General features: G+C 40.5%; 2 protein-coding genes and 1 long non-coding RNA gene across 5 annotated transcripts in view; 2 read left to right on the top strand and 1 right to left on the bottom strand.

Moving 5' to 3' along the window:
* The first annotated feature begins 2812 nt into the window (after positions 1-2812).
* On the top strand, positions 2813-9024 carry LOC146486082 (uncharacterized). Its single transcript, XM_085098442.1, has 4 exons — positions 2813-2851; positions 4169-4333; positions 6890-7071; positions 7930-9024. Exons 2-4 carry the CDS (start codon positions 4279-4281, stop codon positions 8185-8187), a joined length of 495 nt encoding a protein of 164 aa, XP_084954568.1. The 5' UTR covers positions 2813-2851; positions 4169-4278; the 3' UTR covers positions 8188-9024.
* Positions 9025-10305: 1281 nt separating this feature from the next.
* On the top strand, positions 10306-12033 carry LOC146486081 (uncharacterized). The gene is made up of 3 exons (XR_014859899.1): positions 10306-10413; positions 10530-10594; positions 11272-12033. It is a non-coding gene; the product is annotated as an uncharacterized LOC146486081 (long non-coding RNA).
* A 148-nt stretch (positions 12034-12181) lies between these two features.
* LOC146486079 (uncharacterized) overlaps positions 12182-22663 on the bottom strand; it is a 31008-nt gene continuing 20526 nt past the window's right edge. For all 3 annotated transcript variants that reach the window (XM_085098057.1, XM_085098052.1, XM_085098053.1), the window contains 14 exons: positions 21628-21774; positions 20231-20437; positions 19621-19779; positions 19005-19229; positions 18271-18467; positions 17245-17551; positions 16655-16813; positions 16177-16400; positions 15445-15577; positions 15117-15346; positions 14490-14714; positions 14266-14365; positions 13763-13831; positions 12182-13392 (listed from right to left, as the gene is read on the bottom strand). In XM_085098057.1, coding sequence (XP_084954183.1) covers positions 13159-13392; positions 13763-13831; positions 14266-14365; positions 14490-14714; positions 15117-15346; positions 15445-15577; positions 16177-16400; positions 16655-16813; positions 17245-17551; positions 18271-18467; positions 19005-19229; positions 19621-19779; positions 20231-20437; positions 21628-21774 — 2616 coding nt within the window. In that variant the 3' untranslated portion in view covers positions 12182-13158. The remainder of the gene's footprint in view (positions 13393-13762; positions 13832-14265; positions 14366-14489; positions 14715-15116; positions 15347-15444; positions 15578-16176; positions 16401-16654; positions 16814-17244; positions 17552-18270; positions 18468-19004; positions 19230-19620; positions 19780-20230; positions 20438-21627; positions 21775-22663) is intronic.

The raw sequence follows: 22663 nt of genomic DNA, 5'->3' as shown, positions 1-22663 counted from the left end.
TAAATTTTCTATTTAACAACTAATTTCTTCTCTCGCGCCGAAGCGTCTCAGCTTTAAAGACTGGTAAATATTGCTTGGGGAGTAACATTGGATATGTTCAAGTTTTGGGCGTGGCTGATTCGGTCACATGACACATTATTACACACAAGCGAAAACGCAATTTGATGGCAACGAGTAACAAACCATTCAACGCTCACGGTTTCTCATTTCCATAGTGTTCCTTGATTTTAAATTAACAGAATAATATTATCTGAAAACAGGCAACTGAGGATGCGAGAATACATTTACATTTGTGATTCAGCTTCTACGTAAAAAAAGCTTTTTTTTTTCATGTGAATTTGATAATCATGAGTAATATCTTATATGGACAAACGTCAGTTTTTCCAATTTGTCCAGTTTTACTCCCACGATATGAATCGTAATCCACATTGGTGCCAATACGAAAAGCTTTGCCATCCATGCGTCGTAAACTACGGCTTCATTGGACACTTGGAAACACTGCCACAGGACGGCCAACTGCTTAATATATACCGGTAATCATCTGCTCTGGGTGCTAAGAAGTTTATTCAAATAACTTTTGCGACCTTCGCGTATTGTGTATCGTTCATGGTATTGAAACAGTTGCATAGTTCGGAGGCACCCAACGTGAATATTTTAGATAATACACCGTTTTTTAATATAAGTTTTTATAAATGAGATTAACTAAAATTTAACAACATACTTAAAGCATTATCCACGCTGAAAGTCAGTTAAACACATTTTATATTTTCACCAAATGTTTTTAAAATGAAAAATATAAATACGGATACACCACATTACGGCACATATTGCTCTTTAATAGGTGTCTTGGTCACGTCCGGATAAATTTATTGAAAAACTATAACAGACAACTTAAGACCATCTTAAGAACTTTTCAGGCTCAAATTGCCAAAAAAAATACGAACGTTCATTCTCATCCCTAAAATTGGACGTTATTATTTATAAAGAGAGTGAACTTCCAAAGACGTTTTCTGTGATTACAAGTTTTCGGGCCGCTAACACAATTTGATTTGTTCGGATTCTTAGCTGGATTTTTAAATCTCAGAAAATTTTAGGGAACATATCGTTCGTCCCTAAATTAGCAAGTTGCTGTTGGCTTTTCAAAAATCCTAGCCGGTCTTAGGGGCAATCTCAAGGCGATTCTGTTGTATTTTGGTTCAAAGTGCTCAAATATTTGACGAAAAAACTTTCTGCTAACATGACATCGCTGTTAGAATACCGGGAAGAAAATATCAAGGGATTTCTCCAAAGAAGAATCAAACTAATTATAACCCGTTTTTATCGACTTCTCTAAAATACACAGGAAGAACTTGAAAAAATTGGCCAATCTTTTCAAGCTGTAATCCATTTCCATCCTAGCCATCCGCAGCCAAACAAAAGCAGTATTAGTTTCTGTGCACTAGTAGGGATATTGTTAACAAAACTGAACAATTATTTTAACGATTCCACCGATTCAAATATGTTCATTGGTCACTCCGAGTGACACTAAAGATAGGTGACAACGCCCCTTTAACGACATTCCTCGCCCCTTCGCAAACGAAAGGAATCAATTTTTCAAAATTACTTAAAGCCGTTTAGCGGACAAAACATAATTCAACTCGAATTTCTAGGGTGCTGGATTTGATTGAGCCTTTCTAACAGCGGAACGAATCTTAAAGGAATTGTTGGGTCCTACTGACACTATGTATTGATTTGTCTAGCCGCCGAGCTGAGACTAAGCACAAGAATTAATACTTGGACAATGAATCCTACAGTCATTCCCGGAAATTTCAATTATTTGTATATTGTCCATCTTTAATTTGTCTTTGAATTGTGTTTTCATTGAATTGTTTGGTTCCCTGATTTACTTTATAAAATTGGGTGCAAAGTTCAGTTACAAGTTAGTCAATGTTCAACCGATGTGGCGTGGCTAGCTAGGTCTTTTATGCAGATCTGAAATGAGAGTGTACGCAAATCCAATATCTTGGCGTCGAGTGTATTTTGTTCAAAGTCCGGACGCCAAGTGATCTGGGCGATATCTGATTGAAGAGGAATGTAAATAATTTTGCCAAAAATCACTTTTCTTTTCTTTTTCAAAGACCTTAAAATTGCGAAAAGAGAATCACGGGCAACCACACACGAATTTTTTAAAGCAGGAGTTGTGCGGCTGACAAAAATCATTAACATACTACAAACTATCCTGACTCTACTCGAAGCTTATTTAATATTAGGGGAATTCAGGATTACAAGGGCTTTGTTAGTACTCAGACGCAATTAACGAACAATTAATATTCCATTGATAATTTTAAACTGCAATGAAACTAAGTAATGACTAGAATGTTCTGAAGTGGAGCAAAATATTGTAAGATTCCTTTTAATGAGCGTTGAGGTCGCTTAGGACCCTTGGTCTCATTAAACATGAATTTATTTAAAGAATTTGCACGAATCGTGACCATTCCAACAATACGTGAAATATTCATTACAATATTTGTTTTTGCATTCTTAATAATTCACTCAACCACAGGTCACCAGAGCATTTTATAAGGATTTGTATGGTTAAATTTCGATTGGAAATCTAAACAACAATGTTCCCTCGAAAACCTACAAAATTGTACTTAAGTATGAAAAGCTGCTCTTGTGTGTTTTACTGTGTTTTCATGGCTTCTCGGAACTTCCGAAAGCCATTTTGGGCGGTTTATCTGTCAACGGCTGGCCCACGTGCAGTATATTGTACTTCTCAATAAAATTAGTACAATATGCTGCACGTGGATCCGCCCAAAACGGCTTTCGGGAGCTCCGATTAGCTATAAAAAAACACAGTAATACACACAAGGTGAGTTTTTTAAGACTTAATGGTTATTTCTGTAGGTTTTCGAGGGAATATTGCTGTTTGAATTTCGATAAAATTTTAGCGCCATACAAACTCTTACATTTCGCTTTGGTGACCTAGCTCAGTGATTCAATGTACTCTCTTTCGACGTGTTACGCGTCTGATCGAAATTTGTAGGTACAAATTGAGAACTCCTTGCGTATCTCAAAAACTTATAAAATTTACGTTTGAGAGCCTGTTCTTTAATATATTTAATGCGTGATCCGCCAGTAAAACGATAATCATGATACATTTCGGTTATTTGCCAATATCCCTACCCATTTTTAGCGCAATTGACTTCAGAAATTGAGAGGTGTGAAGGTTCAGGAGTAAACACCTACCACAAAAACCCACAGAAATTTGGTTTATGAATTTATTCATGGCGCTCGTGCCACCTTAAGATGTACAACGGAGCTGTTCATGTAATTACAATAGCGGCACATGGCAAATAAATGGACCTAGAAATTTCATTTGAATATGCGACTCACAAAAAAATAAAGGAAAACTGGTTTGTTATATTGTAATGATGAACACAGTCAAGACCAATTAATCTTTGATTCCGAATTACCGATGATTGTACAAAGTGACGCCGAGTGAAAAACACGAACAACACTTCTAGTTCTCAGATTTGTGTTGTCTCAATACTCACTCAAATAGAAACAGCGGGGGAGAGGAGGGGAGGGGAAGGAGCAGCTTACTCGTGGGGAGGCGCTTTTTTCAACTTTGGCCTTTGGGGTGGGGCGGACTTAAACGAGTGGGGAGGGGATGCTGATTTGTTCGACTTCGAGAGACTCTGCAGGGAATGAGGTTTGTCCTTGAACTAAAGAATCAATACAGAGCGGCAGGCTTTAAAAAATGAATATTGTTTACTTATATACAATCATTTGTGAAGGTACAAATAATATTTGCCAATTAATATTTAATGTATAACGAAACATACACTTCGTAAGTTGGCAATAAAACGTAGTTTCTGGAAGCATCGAATAGAAATATTCACGAAACTGAACGAACAAACAAAGATTGTAGATGCATGCCAACGATTTTTAATAACTCATCCATACTTTGCAGCGTTTATTGCATGAAACATGGTTGAGAATTTCATGCACCACATTTCTCTCTCCGAGGGTGAATGATGACCATTCAGTTGTAAGTCCCGAAGCGCGGGTTATTGTAATGATGTTGTTTGGAACCCATGGTAGATTAATATGCAGCATTATATGCTGTCTATTCGTAATTCCATATATGGTGTAGGTGTAATCATTTCATCATCTCTTTCTTAAGCTTCCATATATTAACAGCAGTGCCACAAGCAGTAATTATTCGTAACTAGGCGCTGTCGCACGAACGGAGCAGATCGATCAAAAGTCCAGTTGAAGCTGAAGAAATTAGCCATGAAACAGTCCATGTTCTTCGTTGTTGCCCTGGCCTTATGTGCTTTGCCATCTGGTGAGTATTACATTTTGATTTTGTCAAGCATAAGGGGATTTCGGTTTTTCAACGTCTAACGACGAGCAAATCTAGGTGTGGACAAATCCTTGGTGGTGCTTTGCCATCTGGTGAGTATTACATTTTGATTTTGTCAAGCATAAGGGGATTTCGGTTTTTCAACGTCTAACGACGAGCAAATCTAGGTGTGGACAAATCCTTGGTGGATTTTTTGTAATTCTCTGACTATCGTGTTCGCAAGAACAAAGCAACGTTTTATCTTTTCTTTTTCTATGGCATTCTAGTTCGAAAGAACCTCGACATTTTTTAGGCTAAAATACATTAAGTTAAATCTAGAGTTGATCGCAAGGTAGTCCGCCCAAGCAGGTCACAGTTTGATGATTTTGTGGCGCCTTAACTGTAGTATTTGCTTCAAATATTGTCTTATCTTCACTTCTTCCACACCTCTACAATTCTTTTCATTGTCCATTATATATATTAAACAAAATGTTCCTTTGCCAATTACGCAGTAGTTTAAGATTTTGCTGCACGAATTCGTGATATTCTGCATAATGGCGGCGACATCGCTTTTCAGCAAACCCCTACTCTCGATCGATTCACACATTATTTGATGAGTTGACCTGGTTAATAGGCCACCAGCAACCTTCAACTATCCATTAATTAAAAGACTTTTAAATATTTGAAACTTTCTTTCCAATATCACAAACTGTTTAGCAGTGCTTTTCAGTATCACGTTTGCTGTAAACTAGTTTCGTCGTTAGAAATTTCAATCGCGTGATCTGTACAAGGTTTGTGCTCTGATCACAATCGCAGTTTTTCGCGAATTCATTCATTTGCTCGTATTCAGGTTATTTTCTCGCAGCTAGCTTGACTAAGATCAAAGTTCGACTAAAAAAAATCGGCAAAAACTAAAACTCGCACTGCTATCCATCCAATTTGTCTCGAACCTCGAATGTTCCACGAGGGTTTGTCTCGCTATAATTATCAACCTTGCGTTAAAAATTGGAATAATAGCGAGTAATCTGCTCTCTGCAACTGTGAAAAATCTGTTCATTTTAAGAATACCTGTGTATACACGACCGGTTTTGAAAATCAAATTTTTCACATTTAATCATTCCAACTAATCTCGACCGATATTGTACTTCAGTCAAACGTGGATATTGTGCCTTGACCAACGAATTAATTCAAACTGCAGTAAATCCATTTCCATTTTAAGAAACTGCATGGAGTGTAAGAAACCACGCCAAACATTTTGTATTGATATATGATACGAGGAATACCGTTCAGGTCCCCTTAAATACGTCCAAATCTTTGACGACTTACAAATTTAGGTTTTTCAAAAGAGATGTTCTTCATTTATCATGTACATTTTTAAAGCTACAACAAGTTGGATTTCACTAGCCGTTGCCTCGTGGTAGCCACTTCCAAAAGACAATTCAGTAAACTAATTACAAATCCTTGACAGTCATGTAACTCATCGCGTAGCCGAAAATTGACGATTTCTAGTATATTTATTTATATAAAAACTCTGAACAGCGAAGCGTTGGTCGATTGGCGCGCTTAACATCGTTTGTATTTGGCTCAGTGTTTCGTTGTTATGTAAATTTGAAAATATTAGTCGCCTTCCTGTGGCAATTAGCCCTCCGGTAAAAGACTAATGGCGCCAAATAACTCGGCTATTGTCTGATTCTACCCAACCCTTTTATTACCAAAAGAATCACCCAAGTTTAACTCAAAAATAACAAATGAAAGACATTCCAAATTTTTGCTAATTTATCGCAATATGAACAGCTTTATTAGCAAGTTCTGCTTGGTAACTTTTAAGAATCTTGGTCACAGTTAAGGATTCCATCTAAACAACCAAGATCAAGATTTGAATTTGATAAAGTGAAGGGGGACGGAGGGTCGGGTGTTAATTTCTCCGGCATTAGTTTTGGCGCCGAAGTTTCAGCTTTTGAGCAACTGACAGCGATACAGATTTTGGCAGTACAGGCCAAGTGCATGAAGGAATCCGCTGGCACAGGAACTCGTAGAAACAGGCTTATTTCGTCACGACTTGTTAAAATGGGAAAAGAAATTTCACTTTTCGCGATTTTATTTAAGTACTGTCGCTTAAACTACCACCTTCCGTTGTCAAAGAAATTACCTGTAATAAGACGCATGGTTTGATAAAGGCTGAAAATTATCTACCTTATCCCACGAAAGACTCCCTCGAAATTCGACAAAGTACTGAGCAACTTTCTTACAGAATGTACGCGAAATTTAACTCTCAATCGTTTTCACTTTTTTTTCAAACAACATAATAAATAGCAATACACGAAGGCTATGCTGAGTAAATTTAAGTTTAGTGATCTAACCTAAGGATTTCGTCTTCATCCCTGGTATAGTTTTCGCCAGAGGAAATGCACTTTAGTATTTCAACCACTGAGTTAAAAGTCATTGACTCGCAAGTCGAGGTTTTGCCTAAAAGCAGTTAAAGTGAAAGGTGCGTTTTGATATCATTTTTGCAAGCCATTGTCCCCCTTTTTCTAATTTTAATTTTTCACTTCCTTTCAGTTTTGGGTTTGTCGTGCTACAGTTGCACGCCCGATGAAGCAAGTGTGCAATTGTGCAACACGATGGGATCGCTTTCGATGGTTAACTGTACCAATGAGAACGATACGGAGTGTGTCACGGTCAAAGTGATGTCCTCGTCGCTTCCCGCCAACATGTACATCTATAGCTTTGGTTGCGCCAATGTGAGTAGAACAAACCCGTAATATTTCATTACAGCTTTAAGAAATAATAAAAGATCATTTTATCTATGGGTACATTCAACAGCACATAAAGTCAAAAACCAAAAACTTTCCCATTGGCATCCACCTTCTCCACAATTATGCCTAGTCTTTGAAGGACGTGCTAGTCAGTTAGAACTCAGTTCAGGTCTCCATTCAAATAGAGACTATTCAGTACATTTACCTGTCGTTCAAAGAGCAGATAACCTTATTCAGTGGATGAAAGATACCGTGAACACTACGTTTCATCCCGCTGGATAGCGATTCATCCGCTGGATAATTTTACAAACACTTCAGTTGAAAACCAGATCCAAGAGCCTCTGAGTAAACTTCTAAATTAGTAACCGTTCAAATTAAACTTCTCGGGGTACTGTTTATTATGCTGTACAAAGTGATTCTAATTATCCAGTTCGTAAGGGATAAAAGTGTGACTTATCAAATACAAGCTTTTGAGCAACACCAGATGATTCAACATCTACATTTTTTTGTGGATGAAATCCTAAATTGTTGATATGCATTGGAATAATTAATGTTAACCAGCACTTTCACTTAGTAGTGTTTACTTTTCTTAACTAGGAGAACTGAAAACCTTGAATTACAAACTATCTGCTATACTCGGTTTGGTTAGTTATTTAGAAGTAATTAGACGGTTTTCCAAAACAGAAAAATTCCCGCTTCCCGAATGATTTTGTCAACATTATTTGAGAGAAATCATACTCCCTACTGTTTTTCAAAAATTGTCGATACTTTCCGAAGACGATCCGAAGTTCGCAATTCTTGATCACTGCTTTACTAAATAACGTTTCCTCTCTTATTTCACAGGGTACTACTTGCGCCGAATACAACATGACTGCTTGTCAGTTAGCTATGATGAAGGGCAACGTCACCTCCTGTAACACAGAATGTTGTCAGGGAGACAACTGTAACACTCTCCCAATGATGCCAACTACTACTTCAGTCATGCCAGAGGCCTCAGTCACATCAGCCCCACCCGCTGCCACAACAAAACCATCAGCTGGTGACAAGCTTCATGCCTATTTTGGCCTTCTGTTCATCATCCTGATAACTTTGGTTTGGTAATAGCCTCTGTATCAGCACCGCCTCTATACAATAGTTACGTGTTTAGTTTGAAGCTTTGCTTTTTTTATCTTAGACAGCCTGTACAGCTGCCTCACGTTGCTCCCGCAGGAAAGCGAAACACAACGGTCGACATTTCTGTGGTAAGTGATGTGAGGTGTCTGTATACAAGGGCTTTCCGTACGTCTGAAGTTGTTTCGTTTATGCAGCGGAATAAAATGCGGTTTCAATGCGGTTTTACGTTGTAATTCGTTGCGTGTGAATTTGAGATACCAGCAAAAAGTGATCTTGGAGGAACAATAACTTTTTTTCTGTGAAATTCCGATTTGAGTTACTTAAAACGGGAACTGTGGGGATAGATAGCTATCAGCCCTTCGCAAAAAAAGGTGTTTTTTTTGAGTTCATATTGCTGTCAGAAAAACTGAAACAGTTCGCCAAGATTTCTGAACTCCGTCTTAGTGGTCACGGAAACGTTTCCGATGATTTTCCGAAGATTTAAAGACGTGAGAAGCTTGTCTAAAATTTCCAAGAAAGATACGGTGTACAAGAATGTCATTCCCACAAATAACGCACCACAGTTAGCATAATTAATATATCCCGACACGTGGCCTACTGTCGGCAAATCAGTCTCTGTCTATTTTCCCGACGATTAACCCATGGAAGTTGGTAATTGTTCCCCATGGAACCATTTTTTCGCTGGTGAAAGCTCAATTTCAAAAGCAAAATTATTTTCTAATGTGAAAGCTAAAACAAAAACTTTGCTGGAAACAGTTTATACTACTTTTAAGACTTTGTATTATGTTAATCAGTGAAATAAACTTCTCTTCACGCTGTTTCAAACCTTTTGTAATTTATACTAACCTTAATCTGTTCACTTCGAGCCTTAAATTCATCCTGCAATTTTCACCTTGTTTTCTTCTGTATACGTAAAGTCGAATTCGAGCCATAGCTGCAACTAGGAGTCTTGCTACTCCCCACCCCACCCCTGGATGGAATGCTGTTCATCGCAGGATTACCATGGCAGTTTGTCACCAGTATATGGGACAAAATTTCTTGCCCAGGAAACAACAAGCAACTAAAACATAAGCGTCTTACCACCGACCTTCAGATTTCAAGACCAATACGCTAAACACCCCACAACCCTAGCTCTTTTTAGAACATTCTACAAAAAAATCAAAATGCGGTGTAGGGTCTTGTGCTGCACCCCGTACGGTTGCATCGCTTAAAGGTTGCTTCAAAGAAAACCAAATATAATAACAAAGAGTGTTGACCATTGAGAAAGGCGGACCCCTTGACCAACATGAAGGTAACAAAACGTCAAGTTTGGAAGATTTAAAAGTAAAAAAATTAAGCCCTACCGAATAGTTAGTTCATATGGTCGGTCAGATGGACTAGAATTTCAACGATGCAGGCTTGTGATGTAGCCTTGCCAGAGGAAGGCCAAGTACTGCTCTAAATAGCTCTACTCTGGTTGCATGCTCACCCGTATATAGATACAGTCGAACCTCCGCTCACGGACACCTCCCGTTGGCGGACACCTCTCGTAAGCGGTCACTTGGTCATGCTCTAAGCTACTGATACAAACACTACAATTTTAATCTCTATAAGCGGACACTTTTTCTGGTCTCAAGGGCTTCCTCTTACGGGAGGCTCGACTGTATATGATAGATAGATAAACTGATTACAAACATTACGTGTTTTTATCCCGAGGCGTGACTAGAGGTACTTAATCAAATTTCGTATGGGGAGCCAGGAATTCAACCCTTACCGTTATTTATACCCCCGGGATATACCACTTAATTTCACTACCCCTTTCATCTGCTAAAAACGAAAAATTCCTCCCGTTACTTATACCCTCAACTTGAGATATCGCAAAGTCTCATTTTTCTGGCAACAAGCAATGTAATCTCTGCATGACACAAATCAGTTCTGCTCAGTCCGGCTGCTACCGTTTCGAGCTTTCAACTTAAATTGCAACACCGTTGTTTTTGCTCTTGATTTTTGCCGACTTTCATAACCAGTCTCCTCTACTAACAAGAGAGGACTCTGATGCCAGAAAGAGGTACATTACACTCCTCTCATTTCTAAGGAAACTATCTTCTCGTATGTTCTGTTTTCTGATCTAAAGCACTTTTCGATCGGAATTTGTAACCACATGCCTTCACCTCGTGGTATTTATTGTTATTGTGGTTTTGCTAATCAGTTTGTGCTCCAGGGAGTTCTCTAATCGTAAATAATTAACAGCGTGTGTTTCGAGTCATTTTCATTGCTTTACTTTCCATGCCCGCACACATTTGTTTGTTTGTTTTATTTATTTTTTTTTTTTTTTGCTTTTTTTTCTAGAGAAAGCTGCAGTACAAAGCAATATGAAAGTTTTTGATTTCTTCAAGATTCGCCAGTTATAAAAACGGTGGGTGAACTTGAATGAAGTTATTAATATTGCGAAAGAATGGAACCACTTTGCATCAGATATTGATCGAGGCGCAATCCCTTTCAACCGTGTATAAACTGGATTATGATAATACGGAACTACCTGATATAATTACTCTTCTTGACCCTGTCTGTCACGGACAGAAATTGAAAAAGTTGAAAACGAAAATTTAAAAGAAATTGTAAAAATAGCAAAGAATCGGTCAGCAAAAGAGTTCTCTCCATCACCTGTCAATCACCCGCGGCGTAATATTAATTTGGCGCCTTGAACGATAGGGCTCAAATTCCATAATCATGTGCTAACCACGTGCTCACATAGCCAGAACGAAACACCCTTGAACGATGGGGGTCAAATTCCATAATCATGTGCAAACCACGTGCTCACATAGCCAGAACGAAACAGCGCCCACGGGTCCCTCGGCCAGTGGATTGTTCCTACCATCCGCTGATCCAGGAGTCCGCACTCTTGATAAGAGTCACAACAGCCATCAGTTATTGCATTCTTTCTTAAGACTGTGAGGACTCTGCATGGTACAAGATTTGCACTGTCTGTGGGTACGAGATTTGTACTGTGACGCTTTGATTGGATTTTGTTGAGCTGTGTGAGTGCTTCATTGACTCTTTTTCGAAACAAACAGACATTTTTTTAACTTTCAGTGGATAAATTCGTCATACTGAATATAGCTGAATCAGGAGCTGAATGAATGAACGAGAAAGGGATGAAAACTTTACTTCACTTTTCCGACGGTGGTATAAATAAGTAACAGGAAATACAAGGAGAAAAGGCTGAAGTTTCTTAGTTTAGTGGCATGTTTACTATTTATTCTACGAACTCTAGAATTTTCGTTAGTGGCACAGTTGAGATGTAAAAATATTGTTTCATGTTTATAAATAGTAACACAGTCAAACTTAAAGATTAGCTGGCGGGCGTCAAACTGCAAGAATATTCAGAATGTCTAGGACTCATGGAACAATCCTTAACAAAGTATAGGCTCCCTTTCTGCCTCTCTCTCGGGTACAGGACTCCCTCCTCGAGTGCGTGGGCTCGCTGGTAATCAAGCTTATACTACGTATTGCCTCTAAACAAAAGGTTTTGCTATTGAAACAAAAGTTAAAGGGGCTCTGTCTCGGACATCTCGCTGTATGTTGATCAAAACTGCCAAATATTTGACTAGGAACTTATTTTCTAACATGAAATTACTCTTAGAGCGCGGGGAGGAAAATATGAAATGGTTCCTACGAGGAAGGATAAACTATAATCAGTTGTTAGCAATTTTTCCGAAATACTAAGAAGGAACTTAAAAAAAACTGGCCAATTTTTTCAAGTCGCAATCCGTTTCCATCCTAGCCATCCGCAGCCAAAGATAATTTATACTAGTTTCTGTGCACTAGTAGGGTTATTGTTAACAAGACTGATCCATTATTTTGACGTTTACATTCATACAAATATATTTTTTGGTTATTGAAAATAACACACTATAAATAGGTGAAACTTCCCTTTAAGATGCATCTTCGCCCAAGATTGTTTCGTGCACCCGGCCCTCATTTCTTAAAATGATCAGCAACATAAGGTAAAATATGTTAAGGCTTTAATCATAGCACAATGCAAAAGAACCACACTTCAAATTTTTGACATTTTTTTTTGCTTGGCTTGATGATGATGTAATGAAGAAGGCATCTAGACATCGTTATGTATTTGTATTTACATCGCTTATTTCAATTTAAAATGTTTTCCTAAAACTTCAATAAAAAACATAATTTCCATTAAATACATACAAACTTTTTTAAAATACCTTTGAAGTGAATGTTGATATAATTACAATTACGATAACTTTATGCTAGAGCGGTTTTCAATTGAGTGTCGAAAGCAATTTCGCGTTTGCTTTGGTTTTGCATTACTACGCTCTATTAGTTAACAAAACTCGCGCCACTTTTTCAGCCAATGGGAATTCAAACCAAAACCAATCGTGTTTTGGTCGCACGCGTTTTCCCGCGCTTGGCGCTAGTTACATGTATTTGCCTCGAATCCTGATTTTTTACATTTGTTTCGATTGGCCGGAGTAATTTCTTTGGTTTTGGTTTGACGACACTGAATTGGAAACTGCTCTATATTAATTACTAAATACCAAGTGATGGCATTTTCTCTAAAACTGTATGCATAAAAAAATGTACATTATTACTATTTTTTTTTTCTATAAACAAGGACCCTGGCAGCCACGACGGCAAAGGCAACAAGAACGCTACAAAGTTTGCAAATACGTTTGACAGTTTGACACATTAGCGTGCCGTTCACTGTACAATTACAACGTTAAATTACCAAATCTAAGAGATTTGGAGAACATGACGCAACGGCGAATTTTCCTTTCTCTATCTCAGATGGAATACCCTCGCTACGAACCCGGCTCCTGGATAGTTCGACGTGACGAAAGAATCGCGAGGTAGTATAAAGGAACGTGAATTCAATTTCCCTGGGGTTGACACTGTGGCTGCTCAAGGTCCCTAATCTTATATTTTTACAAACACGTCTAATTTCTAAGTCGAATGCTATAGCTCAGTGATTGGCGTTTTTCTTGTCGCTCCTTGTGACAATCTAAACAGTTCGTCTTTTATCGATTTTATAAGAGGCTGTGGAGACTGTCCTAATGGTGCGCCCCGCTGGTCAAGCGTACTGCTGGGTGACATGTTTAGGATGGTATCGTGAGGTGGCGTGGCTTGAAGTTGCGACAGGAAACTGGCGTCTTTTGGAGGAGTGGTGCCTAGGGCTCCCGGATAACTTGCCTGGAAGAAAAAGCAGAAAAACATGTAACGAACGTGTATACGCTTTGTGGTGGCGCAGCGAGGTGAAAAACTGAGGAGCGCCTCGGACTTTACAGTTGTACGGTCGATCAAATCCTGGTCGAAGCGACCATGCTGTGTTCTCACTCTGGAGACAAACAAGAAAGAATCCCGAGAGTTGACAAAGGCACAAATAATTGCCCTCTTCGACCTTAAATTCTCATACGCTCCCAAGAGTTTGAACGTGCTCAAATTTTCGCGGGAGTCTCTTATACATCCGCAACTAAAGGATAAGACACTGTCGTGTACGACAATTTAACTCCGCACATATGACACGGAATACGCTGGGAAAATCTGGAACATTTTAACTTACTTGAGCTAAATCAGGGTAGAGTGCATCCATGGTGTCTTCTGCGACATAAGGACTCCACACCAGACCACCCTGGAATATAACAAAGGAAACGTAAACTTATCAGTATGTTATAACAAAAAAAATCATGGATGTAAAGTGTACATTTAACTGTGGGAAAGAACCATTAAAAGAAAACAAAAAATTGAGTAAGTGAAAGGAAAGCCTTCAAAGAATCGAGACTCCTTAAAAAGGCTCATCGGCGATGCTTGGCCATGTTACCTGCAGCTTTTATTTCCGATTCGCGCGATTTTACGCTACATTATCACTTCGCTTTCTGCTCGCGCTACTTTTGAAAGAAATTTGGATTTATTCAGCTGACATGTGCACCTCAGCTATGGCGTGGATGCGTTACGCACGCACACAAGGTTGAAAACCTTCTCGAGCTTTCTAAAAAAAAAAAAACAAGTACAAAACAGCGAGCCAGGAAAGTAGGAAACGTCTTTCCCATTCAGACTGTCGCTTACCACATCATCTCGCTGCTGGTGGACCGGTGTGATATAGACGTTCTGACCACTAGGATCCCTGTACGCATATGTTGGAGGTGGCGCCCGCTGGTTTAAAATTCTGAGGAATCAACAGATCGGTTAGTAATAATCGATTCAATCGATTGCCGACTGGTTGACAACGTGACTGACAGAAAGAGAGCCTTACTGGCAGCCTAACAAACAGAGCAACAATTCAGCCTTACCGTTGTCTATCCGCTGGGTCCCAGACCACTATCGGATCACGAGTCACAACCGGTCTCACAGGAGGGCGGCCTGGGTAACCAGGCGCGCCGATAGGAGTTTGAGGCATCGCTGCTGGGTAACCAGGCATGGTGGGCTGGACGCGCCTGCGCTGTCCAGGTGTTGGTTCAGTGGCTCGGCCATGCGCAGGAGGTGGTTCTGGCAAGGCAGGATGACCTCCAACGAATCTAATCGTAAATATTTTGAAGAGTTAACGAACTTGACATTACGACTGAAAAAAGTCGAATTTGTGGACTTTCATTGAGACGAGGTGAAGAGGAGAAGGATATCAATACCAAAAAATAAACAACAATGCAACCCAGGCGCGTTTCACTTTTAGCATTAATAACACTCGCCACCACTCTACAAACTGTTAAAAATACTACCCGTTTCCCTACTTTCCCGTTTTCACTGAGAGCGCATATCGAAGAAAAAGTCTTCATTTAGTCCACAAGTTTCTCGAGCATTTTCGATCATCACCTTCCTCGTGTTACGTAAAGCTTAATTTTTTATAAGAATGTTTGAACGCTTAACTCAACAACAACATTTTCAAAGATTACGCCAAGTTAAACATTTACCAGAAGGCTTACCTTGGAATAACGGCGGGTCGCGCGGGAGGGGCGGGATATCCCTCGGGTTGCGGGGATTGCCCCTCGGGTTCCAAGCCGAGTTTCTTTGCGGTCTGAGGTCCAAATAAAGCGAAAGCGTCATCCAACATGGCGTGCATGCGTCTACGTGTTTCATTCATGTCAATTTCGGATTCGTCGCTGGACTCATTGGAAGCTGAGCCTGCGGATTTTCCGTGCTTCTTTCCACGGTCCTAATAACAAACGGAACATCAGTCAGCAAACTACAAAATATTGATATTCTCCTTTGTATTGTAAAACTTTTTCTCCGTCTCTCAAGAGGCTTTCATACCCGTGTGCTGGCAGTTGAAGATGTTTTTGGACTCTTGAGTTTTCTGAAGCTCTTTAGCTGTGGTACACCTTCTTCATCAGTCGCCACTGAGCTGCTTAGTGGTCGCCTTCTCCGGCGCTTTCCTGATTTACCACTGAAAAATAAGGTTCATTATCAGCAAATGCTATGGAACCTAAAGTGTGTTCAACATTTCCGATTGGTAAAAAATGACTGAAGCTCTAACTGTTAGAAGAAAAGGAGGAAATCCGATGTTTGGAAGCCATCATGACTTCAATTTCAAGGTTATCATTGCTTATTTTCATTAATAATTGTATTTCAAAATGCTCTCTAATTAGAAGAAGAAGAAGAAGAAGAAGAAGAAGAAGAAGAAGAAGAAGAAGAAGAAGAAGAAGAAGAAGAAGAAGAAGAAGAAGAAGAAGAAGAAGAAGGAGAAGAAGAAGAAGAAGAAGAAGAAGAAGAAGAAGAAGAAGAAGAAGAAGAAGAAGGAGGAGGAGGAGGAGGAGGAGGAAGAGAAGAAGAAGAAGAAGAAGAAGAAGAAGAAGAAGAAGAAATTAATTGAAATAATAAAAATTGAATAGATTTCAAATGAGATCGTGAAAAGCGTCAAACACGTGAAGTCACGAGTATCTTTAAAAGAAACAGAACTAAAGAAAATATGAACTACGTTCGACACTGTACCCTACGCCACTGCATCCCCTACAAAAGAGTCGACAAACATTCAACCAAACTCACGTGATGACCCGTTCAGCGTTCTCTTCCTCTGCAAGCACATCGTCAAAATCGTGCTGAGCTCTGTCCCAGGCTCTCCTCTCGGGGGGAAGAGAAGTCCTTGCGCTGTCACGCCTTCTGTCACGCAATCGCTGTTTATTCTTTTGTCGTTCAAGGTCTGCTCTCTGCTCCAGCTCTCGTTTTGTGACTTTTCCTCTCTTGCGGCCTCGCTCATCTTCCGACGGAGGCTAAAAAGATTTAAATAAGAACTATCAGCACACGTAAAAACAGCAAATAAGTGTTGACGAATTTGATCCTACTTATTTGAACTATATTTATCTCTAATCGACTAATAGTCGCCATCTTCAACAACAACCCATCACACAGTTTAAAATGTGCGTGGAATTACCAACTTCGGAACCTCTAATTACGTTCAATAAATTTCGTGAGTTCAATGAAACCGTTTTAACATTTGTAGCAAGAGGAATTTATTTTATCTTACCTCAACTTTTACTCCAACCAGAGAGGTCTTGGTATTTAAGGGGGGTAGGCTCGGGGCTGGATGCACCGACGAACGGAACCGCACAGGGGGGTACCGTGGGGGACCACTTGCCTCACCCATCACAGCTACAGTAGGTACTTGAGCTGCAGAGTGTTTCATCTATAAAAGAAACCGGTAAAAAAATTAACATCTTTAGATCAATGATAGGATAAGTATTCATCATGATAAGAAAGAAGGATGATACTTTTAAGCTCTGACAAGAAAAAAAGATGTCATATTCAGCATGTTGACGAGTCCAGGGAACAATACAAAGGAAGCCAGGATCTTTCCCACAGTGGTGTGATTTATGGATTAAATCATTCAAACAAAAGCTACATATTGGTACTTGGAGTAGTTCTGTCTATTAAACTGCACACAACAGTTCTACAGTGTAAGTTTTGAGTGGGTAAGGAGTCACCATTCAAATGGAAGCTACAGAGAAGTAGTTTCCTTTGGTAATATCATTTCCACCTGAAACAGTTTGCACTTTAACATAATTATTTTCTTGTTGTACTTTGGAGCTGTTGTCAGAAGAGGTTATTTATTGTTACCTGCGGGAGTGGTGCTTCACTCTCGGGTTCAGTCTCCGATTCTTCCTCAGAAACCTCACTTTCCTCCTCACTCTCGTCGTCTGAAAGTTCCCGCTGCCTCTGTATCTCTTGGAGTCTCCGTGGCTCCTGGGTTCTCTGCGGTTCCTGGAACCTCTGGGGTGGGGCGGAAGTTCTTTTGGTAGCTGAAGGCGGTTTTTGTGCAGCTTTGGAACTCACTAAACCCACTGTGCTTCCTGTAGGCGTCACAGATACCCCGCTTTCATTCTCTTCCTCCTCTTCCTCCTCCTCTTCATACGCTGGGTTTGTACTGGCAAGCAATGAACAGTAAAGGTTACGGACAACCACCTGGTAACAACTTCTTTTCGGTTGACACGGCAAGAATCGTTTGTCAAACACATGAAGTCGTTCCCAGGGTCTCTCCTCTTCCCGCCCCATGAGAAAGAGGTTGTCAAAGAAGCTGGAATACGCGTGCGTTCACACGACAAACAAAGGAAGGTTTAAAAATGCTGGCGTTGGTTCTCAGCATGTTTAAAACAAAACTGGGAAGAACTAGCCCATGACAAATATGACAAGATTAAAAAAAATTAAAGAAGACATCTTTAAAGTTAAATACACGGGAAAAAAAGCCGAAAGCCGAAAAAGAGAACTACGTTGGTTACTAGAAAGCGAAACTGACGAATAGTGATCAATTTTATTTCCAGTGATGATGATGATGATGATGATGATGATGATGATGATGATGATTATTATTATAGATAGCTCAGCTACATTAACGCTACATTATTGATTTTTTGTTGTTTTGTATGGATAATAAAATAAACATGTTGAAGTTGTTCTCTTGCTTCGTTTTCTTTTTTTAACTTACCGAGAGTTCTAAACAGCTGTGAATTCCAATCTTATAAAGGAAAGTCATTTGTTCAGGGATTTGAACTCTTTATATCTTTAGTTATAGATCGAGAGTTTTTAGAAATTGTTTATATATTTACCGAGCCAATTTACAGCTGAAAGTGACCAAACCATACTTACAGTCTCTGTTCTCTGGTTGGTAATTTCTGTATCGGCGGTTTTCCAACTTTTCTTCGCAGGGAAGTCTCCCGCCGGCGCCCGGCTGGTTTTTCGCTTTCTTCTTCTTTGTCGCGAGCAGACATGAATGCTGTTGTTTTCATGCCGGATACTCCCGGCTCGGTGTACCGAGCTACATCAAAACCATGTACAGGGGGAGCCTGTACATTGTAAAAAAAAAAAAGTATATGCATTACAACCCTGTTGAATTCTGAAAAAAATTCGCCAACTTAAACCGATCTCAGTAACAACCCTCACCACAGTTTTAAACTGAGAGCGCAGCTTCTTTGTTTAAACTGCGTAAGTAACTGCGATAGTCATCCTCACAGCTATAGAGCAAACTCATAATATGACCAGCTCCTAGTTGGCTTGATAGCTCAGTTGGTAGAGCACTCTACCATTATCGCAGAGGTCATGGGTTCAAATCCCGTTCAAGCGTTCAATAGTGCTGGTAGAGAGAAGAATCGCACTACTCTGTTCAAGTTGCAATCATTTTAATCCTGATCATCCATCACTAAGGATACTCCTTTTCAGTCTCAGTACAAAGGGCAGCGTTATCTGAAACAAAGCTGACCTTTTTTGTTTTCATTTGATTCCGATGCCTTGTGGCTTTTTTGAAGTCAGAAGTATACAAAAGACAGGTGACAGCCTCTCTAACACAAACCCTCACTATCCCACCCCACCCCTCCCTTCCTTACCCTACTCCTATTGCTCTCCAACATCCTAATGGTGTCCGGCTCAACCTTTGCCTTTGGCGCGCCTTTCTTCCAGCGCCAGCAAACCAAGAGAATAATCACGATAATAAGTAAAATCGGGCAGAGGACCGCTGGAATAATCCACCACTTGATTGGGGTTGCGGCCACCGTAGGAACAACTTCAGTGGGTGTGGACGGCACCAATGCCGGTCTTGGTGGAGTAATAACCTAGAAAACGGAATAAAAAGAATAAGTACATTTAAGCAGACTCGATTTCCGTGACAGCGCTAGACTGCGAGCAGTCTCTCTTTCACTCGAAAATTCGCGGGGAAGAACGCAAAAACTGGCGAGCACGATATTCGAGGGGCGAGTTGCGCTCGCGGCTTTGACCCTCGCGCGCGCGTCTCGCGCTTAGAGTTCCGTGCTTGCTCAGTATTTTGCGTTCTCCGCGGATTTTCGAGCAAAAGAGGGACTGTTCGTAGTCTATGACAGCGTAAGAAAGTGTGCGATCAAACGAGAGATAGAAAGAGTCTGTAAACTCTCGTAATTCTCGAACAAATTTGGGCAATTAGTGCCTAGGTGTCTAGTATTACGATGGCCTAGAAGATAGAAGTCTTACCGCGTACGGCGTTGTATATGTCGTCATCTGGCCAGTGGACAGCCGATTCAAAACAGTCGCCACATAAGTACCGTTTGCCACAGCACCGGAGTCAAACACGAAAAACGTTACATCCGCTTCCGACACTGCAGTGTTTGAGTTTTGAACAACATCTACAATCTGCAAGAAAATGAAGTAAACATTAGGTGACATAGTTTTCCCATTTTTGTTTTGTTCGTTTGGTGGCTTTCATTTGTTTTTGTCCTTCCCTGTTTTTCTATAATGATACTGTTTTTTAAGTTGTATAAGATGTTTCTAACTAAGTGTGCGAGATATTCTTTTTTGTGATGCCTTTCTGCACACGAACAACAAGATTGTAACTCCTCTCCAGAGGCTTTCGTTCGCTTCCTGCGCTCGCTTGAAAAGGAAGCGACTGCTACGTAGACTGATGAACCTGTGGTGCTGTTTATTATGCTGTACAAGATGGTTCTAACTTTTGAGTCTGTGGATGAAATCCTAAAGTGCGACCATTCAAATGAAAGCTACTGAGCAGTACTTTCCTGTGGTACTGTTTATTATGCTGTACAAGGTGGTTCTAACGTTTTAGTCAGTAGATCAATATACTGCTTACAGTTGCACTAGTACTCCCACTTCTTCTCTTCCTTCGCGCATTCTGTCTTCCTTTAGCTTCCTCGTACAACGCGCCAAGTTTGTTGGCCAGTTCATTTCTGAACGCGGCATCCTGTAAGTCCTGGTTTTGGTTGACGTGCATACCTATGATCACGTGGTCATATTCAGTGGCAGAGAGGGAGTCTGGGATGTATACTCCAACTAAGACCTGTGAGAAAAGATTTAAAAAACCAAACAAAATTTAGCCATCAAGTAAAGGGATTAAACGATGTTTGACGGATCTATACCAACGAGACGGTGGGGAGTAAAGATTGCGTGAAGACCCAAAAGATCGTCTGCGAGGGAGGATAATACCACGGTTGTCTTCAAAAATATTGTCTAGAACTTCCAATTTCGACTCTCGTAGCCCTTGTGAACCTTCCGCAATTTTAAACATCCTTATTCCTTGTGCTTTCCTCTGACCTTTTTGGCGTTTTCTACCGTAGTAAATTGTTATTGCCGTAACGCGAATTTTCTTAAACCATATACCTTTCATACTCCACCCTCCCCCAGCCAGCCACTCAACTACGCTGGTTTCATTTAGACTGCGAGCAGTCTCTCGAGAATCCGCGGGGGGGTGCGCAAAACGTGAGTCGCGCGCCCACGCTACTCGCGGCTTTGCCGCTCGCGCGCACGACTCGTCTCCTGAATATCGTACTCGCTCAGTTCTTCCCCGCGGATTCTAGAGCAAACGATAGACTGCTTGCAGTCTAGTTTCATTTGATTCTGGCATTCGAGTCCCTGGAATAAGCTGTTGACTTACAGGCTCACTTTTTTTACATCTTTTTATGGTAGTAACAGAGCCCACGACTCGTCTCCTGAATATCGTACTTGCTCGGTTCTTCCCTGCGGATTCTAGAGCAAAAGAGAGACTGCTTGCAGTCTAGTTTCATTTGATTCTGGCATTCGAGTCCCTGGAATAAGCTGTTGACTTACAGGCTCACTTTTTTTTTACATCTTTTTATGGTAGTAACAGAGCCAATGTCCTCTGGCACTGTTCCCTTAGTGCGCATGTCTGTGGCGGTTAATTTACGCTTTTCGATTTTTTCTTATGGTGCTGTTTATTATCATTATGATGTACGAGGTGGCTGTAAGTTTTGAGTCCACGAGAAAGGGTTTCTGGCCTCGTGCGCGCGTGTAACCCACGCAGGCCATAACTAAGGTGTACGACTGACGCGTAAGCTGAATGAATCAAAATATCTATCAAATTAGCGCGCGCGCATAACACCGGAAGTGGAAGTGCAGCTTAGTGACACTCAGAGTGACTACCGCTATTACCGTACACACTTTTGTGGTGCCGTTTTGATCTCTGCAGTTAGTTGGTTAAGAAGACAGTTCTCTAAGCTAACTCGTCATTACCTGAACTCCAAGTTGAGCTGTGAGTAGATTGACATTAGGAACTTCGAACGTTTGCACAACAACAGTTCTGTTTACTTGCTCGCCTCCAACCGTTACGTAAAACTCCAGGTACGCTTTACTGTTCGGTTCGTGCAGGATAGTTTGAATCTAAAATTAAAAAAAAATAAATGTGATTGATACACCGTATTCTACTTGGTCTCTTGCAATTAACAAATCGACGGCAGTTTTCTATGGTCTATACTCTTTTATAAAATAGCCAGGGTCAAGCAAGCACTGTGATTGGTCAAACTGAGTTCTTTATAACTCCACAATGCACGAAGCATACGTATGGTGCGTGCATTATAATTGTACATATGCACGGAGCACACGTCAGATTTTTTGCCTGTGAAAATCTGAGAAATTCAGCGACAGACCGCCATTATGGCCGAACAATTTCCCTCGTTTGACTGCGGCTTCGAGTTTCTCAATGATATTGTAAACACTAACCGATGGCTATCGAGCTCTGAGGTTGTATCTGTCCAAGTTGAATCCAAAGTGCGAAGCTATCTTTCAGCTCCCTCGACGCGACTGGACCGAAGGAAACGGCGCCGTGCAAACCGTCTGGTATGAAAATCGCCCGCTCGGTGTTAACACTCTGGGCACTATGATGAAAGAGATCAGCGAAAAGGCAGTGCTGTCCACCGTCTACACAAATCATTGTGTTCGAGCAACAGCGATAACCTTGTGGTCAGAAGCGGGCTTGGCAGATCGGCACATTTGCCACATTTCGGGCCACAGAATGAGAAACCCGAACAGTCTCCAACATTACAATTCCCGGCCATCGTCAACAAAGCTCAGAAAGTGCAGCGATGTTCTGTCATCTGCTCTAACAGGATCCATTCAGACAACACAGATGAAGCAAATGTCTTCCCAACAATTCCAGTCCGTTTCTTCTCGACAACCAAGAGAAATGTCATCCGCAGTTGTAGAATCACACCGATCAACATCCTCCAACACCGCGGTGATTCTCATTGCATCAGTTCAATTCGTGCACTAT

This window comes from Pavona decussata, unplaced genomic scaffold (assembly GCF_977016875.1).
Source record: "Pavona decussata unplaced genomic scaffold, jaPavDecu1.1 SCAFFOLD_21, whole genome shotgun sequence".
Classification (NCBI taxonomy): domain Eukaryota; kingdom Metazoa; phylum Cnidaria; class Anthozoa; order Scleractinia; family Agariciidae; genus Pavona; species Pavona decussata.
The sequence above is the reverse complement of the archived record's forward strand: the minus strand, read 5'-3'. Positions and strand labels throughout refer to the sequence as shown.